Source organism: Nyctibius grandis, chromosome 27, assembly GCF_013368605.1.
Source record: "Nyctibius grandis isolate bNycGra1 chromosome 27, bNycGra1.pri, whole genome shotgun sequence".
Classification (NCBI taxonomy): Eukaryota; Metazoa; Chordata; class Aves; order Nyctibiiformes; family Nyctibiidae; genus Nyctibius; species Nyctibius grandis.
This window is the reverse complement of record NC_090684.1, coordinates 5,449,442-5,458,086: the sequence shown is the minus strand read 5'-3', so window position 1 is coordinate 5,458,086 and position 8,645 is coordinate 5,449,442. Positions and strand designations below refer to the sequence as shown.

Here is an 8,645-nt window from a genome sequence, read left to right as displayed (position 1 = left end):
CTTTATCAGGATACAAATGGGAATTTTTCCCTGGCAGAGGGCATTCAAACTTCCAGGCAGTGAAAAGCTGAGGAAAAGGTGCCCTATTGCATCTCCCAAACATCGACATGTTTTGTAAATGAAAGTTTTGACAACCCTTGAAAGACTTCAGTTCTTCACCGGTCTCCCAGTATCACTGACAAATTATTTGGAGCAGCTTAAATCTTAAAACCCCAAAGACTGAGAGCGTGATTGTTCACATCTCTAGAAAACCACTTACCCTCCGGGGAGGGACTTTCCAAGCGACCGAGTTTTGCACCCACTTTGTGCTGATGAAAAGAAACACATGGTTTGTGGAAGGGGAGGCAGGCCCTCAGCACCGTAAAATCCTTCCAGTCCTTTGCCTTGCTCACCACTTGAAGGGCAGCAGTAGAGGCGAGACTATCTAGATCAAACCTTCACCCAGCTGAATACAGTTAAAACTAAATAAATCAGTCATCTAAATTCCAGTTGTATCTAAAACTGTGATACTAAAGAGACAGCTGCCACCTTACACACTGGAGATGCTCCCAGTATCAAGACACTGGGACCATAACATTTCCAGGACGCTTAAGAGCTGTGCCCCAGGTATGTGGTCAGGATGTGGGAACCAAACTCTCCCTCAGGTTTCAGCCTGGCAGGGACCCTTTGGGAACCCCCAGTACAAACCCACAGGGCCACATTCCCCACAAAGCCCTCAGCAAATGCCTAGAAGTTCAAGGGTGAAGTGGGGAAGCCTACATAAATCTCTCCTTTTCCTAAAGATGTTCTTCCTTTCCCCAGTGCCCCAGTCCCGAGGCATGACCTCCAACTCACTTGTTGAAGTGGTATCACCTCACAGGAAGGAACCAAAACTCTTAAAACCAGAGAAGACACAAGACAGAGCACGTCCATGGGTTAAATGCTCAGCTGGAGCAGTCAGCATCTCAGTTCCACTTCCTGCAACGTCTCAATCAAGGGCCAGCCCCAGTTCTTTCCTCACAGAGACAAACATTTCAACAACTCAACTGGAGCCACACTCCTCCTGTCTTCTCTCTCTAGCCCAAGCAGTCCCATGTCTCTGCAAGGACACAACTTAGGAAGACCAACCTCTCTGTCCGTGATAGCCTGACACCAGGTACTGACCCAGAAAGGTGGAAGAAGGGGTTTAAAAGCTCTCCAGTCTCTGAAGGAACCGAATTTTCTCTCCACTTCCTGAGCACGTTTTCTAATCAGTAGGGTATCACAGGAAATACATGTCACCACTTCCCATGGCCAAGTGGGGTTTTGATTTATTGTTGGGGTTGTTTTGGGTTTTTTTGTTTGTTTTGTCGGTTTGGTTTTGTTTGTGTTTTGTTTTGTGTTTTTTTGTTTTTTTGTTTTTTTTTTTTTTAAGCTGTGCTTAATTCCTTCAAATAAGAGACACATGCAGTTTGAAGGTACTGCTGGGGCTCTGGGTTCCCAGAAGACAGACGCATTTTCTTACCATCTTAAGTGAGATGCTTCATGGTCAGAGGGCAAAGATTTCAGCCACCACATTCCCAGCATTCCCCAGCACCTGTGTCCCAAGCAGGTCCCTGATAACCATGGCAGATCCAGCTCTGGAGACGCTCCCTTCGCTCTGCACAGCGAGCCTAGGCACTTTGTTCAGGGTCTGAAGCTCCCCTCCATGCCAGGGCCTGTGGCAGACAGTGCAGCACTTCACTGCCAGGTGATTAAACCCTCCGTTAAATCTCACTTAGCCTCCTCGATGCAGTTCACCACCTTTAAAATGGCATTAAAACAACAATAAAACCCCTCCAACCCAAACTTACTGCACAATGTAGCAGAGAAAGCTCCTGGAGATCCTGGAATGACAACACTACACACATAAGAGCATCAGAAAACTGCTTTGTGAACAGCAGGCAGGATTGTACTTCATAAGTCTAAGCAGGACAGAGCAACACACACATCTGAAGACAATTGTTGCTCTCAGAATTCTTATTTATTAAGAGCAGAAAGGAAATTTTACTTAAGTTTTATACATAAAAAAGTAAACAGTAAAATTTTCTTTTTATAGTCTTTCCACTGAAGAAAAATTGAGAAATAAGTTGTCTTTTTAGATAATGTTTATTTAAAAAAATAAAATTAATTGACAAAGATACCACACTATTTTGCATGCCGGTCATCCCTTCCGCTTGCAGAACCCTGTTCAATGCATTATTCTTTAGCAAGAAACCACTTTATCAGCAAGGCATAAGCAAAAGAACCACATCAGTCTGGACTCAACCCTTGACAGCTGCTTCAGCTACACAAGCTAGTGCGATATCTCTCTTTTTACCAGCTCAGGTCTTTAGTAAATAAATTTCAAGTGGACACTAAACAAGTATTTCACTAAGAGATGATGAAATATTAAAATTAAAAGCAAGTCTTATTGCAGCTGTAATTATACTACATTAGAAACTTCGGTTGTTGGGGTTCCATTCACCATATATAGATTATTTTGTAATCAAGGTAATTACAAAGACAGAGCATTACTCCCTGCATGCTTTCCCGGGCTTTGAACCAACAGAGTTGACTACATGTAGAGTTGACTAGGGTGTACTTGGAATTCACTCTCTCAGGCAGGAGACTAGTTAAGGAGTGTTACTGATAACAAAGAATAAAAGTTATACAACATTGATTATTATAAATTACTTTGTTCTTATCTGCTTTTTGCCTTAGTCTCCTACATCTCTTCACATCTGTTCATGTAGAAAACCAACTCTTTCTTCTTTCTCTTTATGGTGACTCCCTGGTTACTAATGGTGATTAGAATGCGTGGCAGAGGACTTGATTCGGAACACGTGGATGTGCAGATGGGCAGCGATCTGGTTGCACACACTGACACAGTATCGGAGCAAATCGAAGAGAGAAAAGATCTGCCAGGGAAAAAAAAAATTACACACATTTAGATCTATGTTTTCACAGAGTATAACACAAGAGTATAACACCACTCATACTTCAGAATAAAAGCACTGGGGTCTTCTTTTCAAGAACTAAATCTCTGTGTAGGAATAATCATTCAGTGAAGAAAGAGTTTCTAGACATGCTGGACTTTCTTCCAGCTTTGTAAGAATACAGACCCTTAACTTTTTTGAGTCAGAGAGGGGAAACCAGTTATAGTAGCTACACAGATACTGTGAAATGCCCCATTAACTCTGAATGGTGATAGCCATACATAAAATATCAATTTTATTAAAAGGTTAACACTGCGTTTTCGTAGATAACACTTGAGTGCTTGAGAAGCACTTATGAGTTTAACTCAAGATTTTTTTTTCCTAATGGGTGCTGCTACCAATGACAGATGTACATGCTTTCAAGAGATTAAGGCACAGCCATACTCCGCTTGCACTGTGCATAATATATGCCCTTGCTAACAAGACATCAATACAATCAAATCTTCAAAATATTCTATTCTAAACTTTGAATATTTGCTACACTGCTTTAACTGTTTAAGCTATGCACCAAGCAAACCATGTTGGCCTCTGTTTGCTTAAGCTTACTTCAAATCAACTCAGTAAAGTCAGTTTTCAGTCCCATCACCCTCCAGGTGAGTCAGCCAGGCTCAAAACGCAACTAGTATTTGTGAAAGAGCACACAAGTGTTTGGGATGATTACTGCCAAAGCGAGCCCATACTTACCAGGGCAATCCAGAGTACAATATACTCATCAATAAAGCTATTAAAATACTGGTCCAGAAACAACAGTGCTGGGCCTATGAATGCTGTGTCGTGCAGGTGCATTTCGCTTTTGGTCATGTGTGCAACCTACATTGAAAAAAAAAAAAAAAGGAAGTTTAAGAAATAAACATATGCCAGCCAAGGTAGAGTGATTTCAAAATATGAAAAGCCAAACCAGTTACAGTCCAAGCCACATGACTGTAAGATGTATCAAGTACTTAAGTAGTAGAAGCAAAACTGTTTCAGCCATGAAAGTCTCTACAGCTATGTGAGACGCAAGGTTTGTAGAGAAGTATCTTTTATTAGAACAAAGAATGTACCTACAGGAAAAAAAAACCTCACACGCTTTGCAGCCCACAGGCTTTTCCTCCTGCCAGAAACAAAACAGTAAAACAGAAGTAGACTGGTAAATTTTAAGGTTTAGTTGAGCCTTGAAACCAAAAGTCATGGCTGCTAGATCTTCAAAAATCAGAGACACTTGGGGTTCCTCTCACTCCACCTATTTGTCCCCATCCCATGAGGATCACCACCACTCTCTGGTTACAATTTGATCATGTCTTTTCCTGTCCCAGACTGCCTTTCCCACCCTCCCCCACACACAGAGCCTGTCTGACACCACATCCTCACTTCTACCAGCACAACTGATGTGACTGTGTAGTAAACTGGTCTCAGTAAGAAACTTTTCTTCCATTGCGAGTTATGTCCAACACTGATCCAGTTCATGGGGCAACACAACCTATGCCTGCAGAACTGAGATGGTGTGGGGCAGCAGTTGTTTAATGCCTCAATCACTCTGTTCAACAGGGGCTCCTCTCTTGACAGTGTTGCTGTCTGTTCCCTGGTACAAACCTGTTAATAATTTTAACCACTATTTCTCTCCCATTGTTTTAAGTTAAACCCTGAGCAACTGTTCCAAACCTCAGCAGCTCTGTCACCTTCTCTCCTTCTCCCAAACTTTCGTCCCCTCTCCACCTGCATCTGAGGGGGGTTTCAGTCACCTCTGTTCCTGCCAGCTCAGCACCCATGTGCACAAACACACTGCAAAAATGGGAATGAACAGCTGGGAAAAGGGGAGAAACAGAACTCTGGCAACTCTAAGCTGTACTGGCACTGACTGTGTAACCATGGCATCAGCTTGAGGTTTACCACTCCCCCCTTCAAACAGAAGAAAGGCTCCACTGCACCTCCGAGCTACTGAAAATACATAAAGCACGAGTACCACTTCCGTACACAGAGGCAAGTTAGTCAATGGAATAACCAGAGAGCTTCACAATCTACAAAAAGTTTTACTGCAATAACAGGAAACTCGAAGGTTCTGGCACACTTACCACTAGTTTATTTGTTATCTTAGCAGACACGAAACCAAAAGTAAGTATATATAAGCAGGGATGCCTTTCAAAGAGCTGCACGGCAGATTTCTTGTAGATCATTGCAGCTAACACGATCACTGACCCAATATGAAGAAAAGGTGAAAGGACGCTCGTTCCCTGCGGCGAGATAAAGTTAAAGCAGTAGGTTAACAAAACATGCATGTTGCAAAGAAACCTCAAGAAGCCACACACTCACGTGGTGTGCAACGTGTGGTTCCTAACTAAAATCACATTAAAAACGTGCCTTTCTGAACGGTGGTACTAACAGGAACAAAGTGTGGTGAAACTTGAGTGAGCATCAGCTGAGAACGTGGTTGAACCTTTCTTGTGCTGGCGGAGAAAATAAGGTTTTAGGCAGCAAGATGTGCACAGTTCTGACACTTGTCATACAGGCAGAGGCCAACACTGTTAGCAAGTGACAGGAGACAATACTCCTATCACTTTTTCTGTGCCAGCTAGAAAGCAACTAAAATAGCCTTCTAGGTAGCAACTGATTATTAGGCCGGTACAGAATTGCTTCTTGGAAAACTCCCAGGGCTCCAGAATCAATCATCGTCTTCACTGAAACAGAAGGTACTTGTGCAGATGCCCCCACCTGTACTTTTCGCTGCTAATATAAAAAATATAGATCATTTAGAAGGATCAAAACTATAACCAATCTTCTTGTCAAACTTCCTTCTAAATGGATTTTTGCATTGGACTTCTCTATGAACTCGTTGGGGGTGTTGGTATTTGTATAACCTGTTTTATATGATTAATTCAAAAGCAAATATCAAAGTACCATGAGCACTTTTAATAACTCAAAAATTTTAAAACTCTTGACTCCTAAAGCTACTGTTCTTACGCAGACAATATTAACTTGTTTTTCCCAAGCAAGCAAGGAACTGAAAGGGAAATATTTCACATGTAGGAGGTATTATGTTAAATAAAAACTAAAGGCATGGCTGAAAAGTCACAGAGTGCTGAAGAGTAAACTAGCAGAACAAAGGACTTACTGCTATAGTGGATCCATTTTTGCCAACTCCACCTGTGAAGATCACACCAAAGTAGTTTGTACAGGAGAATATGGTTCCTGCGACAGTACAGAGAGCTGGGAATATTTTCACCTGAATATTCAGTATTGGAATCTTAATAGAAGAGAGACAAGAAGTTAAAATATGCACAAGTAAACTAAAATTGGGCTTAATACTTCTGGTGCACTCAAACACTCCACTTTCCAACACCACGTTTGCTTTTCTTTCTCCGCTATACAGAGATTTAAATTTCTATATTTCTAAATTTCTATAAGGCACAGAGAAATATGTATTTTTCCAATAATCCTTCCATCAAGCTTCCCACAAAGCTGGACTTACTTCAGTTACCTGAAAAGAGCCATCAAAAGCAGAGAAGTGGACAGAAACCAAGAACTTGCTAGCTAATATCACATGGAAGAGAAATGCATCAGTCATCTTTTCTGAAGTTGGTTGGAAAACTCACAGCTGCAGCCCAAGATCAAACTGGGCAAAGCAAGAGCCATTGGAGATGATGAACCAAAGCCCCTTAAGAAACTGGATACTACCTTATGGGCAAGGCAAGGGAAGCAAACAGAGATCAGACAAGTCATCTCAGAGTCAGTGAGCCTAGGAGAGCAAGCGATGAGTTTGCTAAAGAAGTGAAAAACGAGCACAAGCAGCTTTGAAAGAAAGGCAGCAGTTTTCTTCATTTTTTAACAGTGGTGTTTCAAGCAGAACAGGAGAAACTAGAAGTGAAGAAGAAAGAGTTCAAAATAAACCACAGGAAACATGTTATAGAAGCAAGTGTTTAGGGAGGACCACCCAAAACTTTCCAGCTTATCTATGCAACTACAAAAATCTCCACAGGCTCTTAGTTCAGGAACTGCAGTCAGAGCACTCAACTGAAGAAACACACTTGGCTCCCCAACAGCAAGGAGTCCAACTACACACAGAGGCCCAAATGAGGTCAAGGTGTTTCTGGTTTTCTTCAATCACACTCACAGCGTAGCTTTCAGCAGGTAAAGCTCATTACTTTTCTATCACATTCAATAACTACATCTCTCCATCTTTTCAGGGTACAATTAAGAGGCAGAGCTGGCCTTATCTCTTCATGCCTTGCTCTTAGGCAGCCTACAGATGAGCACCCAGCCCACCTCTCCAAATCACTGCCCCGCAGGCTTCTGGCCAGCTGCCATAGTTTCATGACACTCAAATGTCTGTCTTCCTTGCTTAGGCTGCACTGTTAAGTCAAAAAAACATTTTCTGAAAGACAGTTAAAGAAAGAATAATGACAAGTAACCAAAAGGCACACATTGCCAGACTGGAGTGCTAACTGTAATCATTCATTAACGTTACGAGGCACAGGACTCCTGAAGGTCTCTCCTCAGTCTTGGAAAGGAAGGTACCTGTGCTGTCCTCTGCTTCAGTAAGGACACTTCGGTGTTTAAAGAAGGGGGTGAGTTTGTTCTTTTACAGGAAGAAGAAAACAAAAGCAAGCTTCATACAGCAGTCAACAGACATTAAGCTTGACATTTCCCAAAGCCAAGGGGAGTCTGCTGGGAAAAGCAACCCACGAACTCCAAACTCCTACCAACGCATCGAGAATGATGCTCGGGCAAGGCAGAAGGATGAGAGCACGCTCTTGTAGCATCCACTTTGGCTAGTTATGCTTTCTTAACACTCTCCTTTTTGCTTCCACTGACAACTGCATCAGTGATGGGTATTAGACTGCACTTATCTGGCAAAAATAATTAACTGGAAACAAAGCTACACATCGGAAATTTGGCAGAGGAAAGTCAAAGGAGAGGTATAAAAAGGCAGTGCCTGCTGAATCGCTTTGCATACAAAATGGAAGCAGCAAGGCCAAAAGTTGGAAGTAGCAAAGGCAAGCAAATAGCATGGAGAAAAAGGAAAAAAAAAAAAATCTGAGTAAAGGGAGAGAGGGAAACATACTCAGAAATCTTCCTACAAAAAGGCACTGCGGCCCCTGACTAAGAGAACACTAATAAGGCAAACCACTTATAATACTAATAAGAGAAAACAAGGCAAACCACAAGACTTCCTTGTCTGGTATTACATATATCACTGCAGTCCATGCAATTATTCTGACCTTGCTGGTAACTGAACAGGTTTCCCCAGAAGTCAGATGTATGCAGAACTACGTCAATAGGGCAGAAAAGTATCACAAGTTAAATCTTTTGCAGGTAAATTATGTTCTCTGTTAAACTCTTTGAAGTTGATTACAAGAGAAAAGCTACACTGCACAGAAAGCTGCTGAATATAGATACATCCTGGTAAAGGAGCATTCAAAATTTTGCCTGGGAAAAAAACATGCATGTTAATAAAAACAAGTGGCAGCAGGCAAAGAATGGATTAAGGAGTGCTTGCCAGAGCCTGGATTAAAGCAAGTCCAGAATCATTTGCCAGAAAACTGATGTCAGGCCTCCAACTAGATACCATCAGAGTTTTGTGCAGTATGAATTGAGATTTTTAAAAATATATATATATAATTAGGAAACAGTCAGGGAAAGCACACACAGCTAAGGGCTCAGGGAAGCAGCAGTGAGGGGTGTATAAGAGACTAC

At 41.9% G+C, this 8,645-nt stretch overlaps 1 protein-coding gene across 5 annotated transcripts in view; it reads right to left on the bottom strand.

Moving 5' to 3' along the window:
- Positions 1-2,062: 2,062 nt before the first annotated feature.
- Positions 2,063-8,645, bottom strand: part of CEPT1 (choline/ethanolamine phosphotransferase 1) — a 31,970-nt gene continuing 25,387 nt past the window's right edge. For 3 of the 5 annotated variants that reach the window (XM_068419266.1, XM_068419265.1, XM_068419267.1), the window contains exons 6-10: positions 8,171-8,218; positions 6,064-6,195; positions 5,027-5,185; positions 3,660-3,785; positions 2,063-2,897 (exon numbers count right to left, since the gene is read on the bottom strand). In XM_068419266.1, the coding sequence (XP_068275367.1) occupies positions 2,778-2,897; positions 3,660-3,785; positions 5,027-5,185; positions 6,064-6,195; positions 8,171-8,218 (585 nt within the window). In that variant the 3' untranslated portion in view covers positions 2,063-2,777. The remainder of the gene's footprint in view (positions 2,898-3,659; positions 3,786-5,026; positions 5,186-6,063; positions 6,196-8,170; positions 8,219-8,645) is intronic. The other 2 variants (XM_068419268.1, XM_068419269.1) reach the window with 1 other exon arrangement.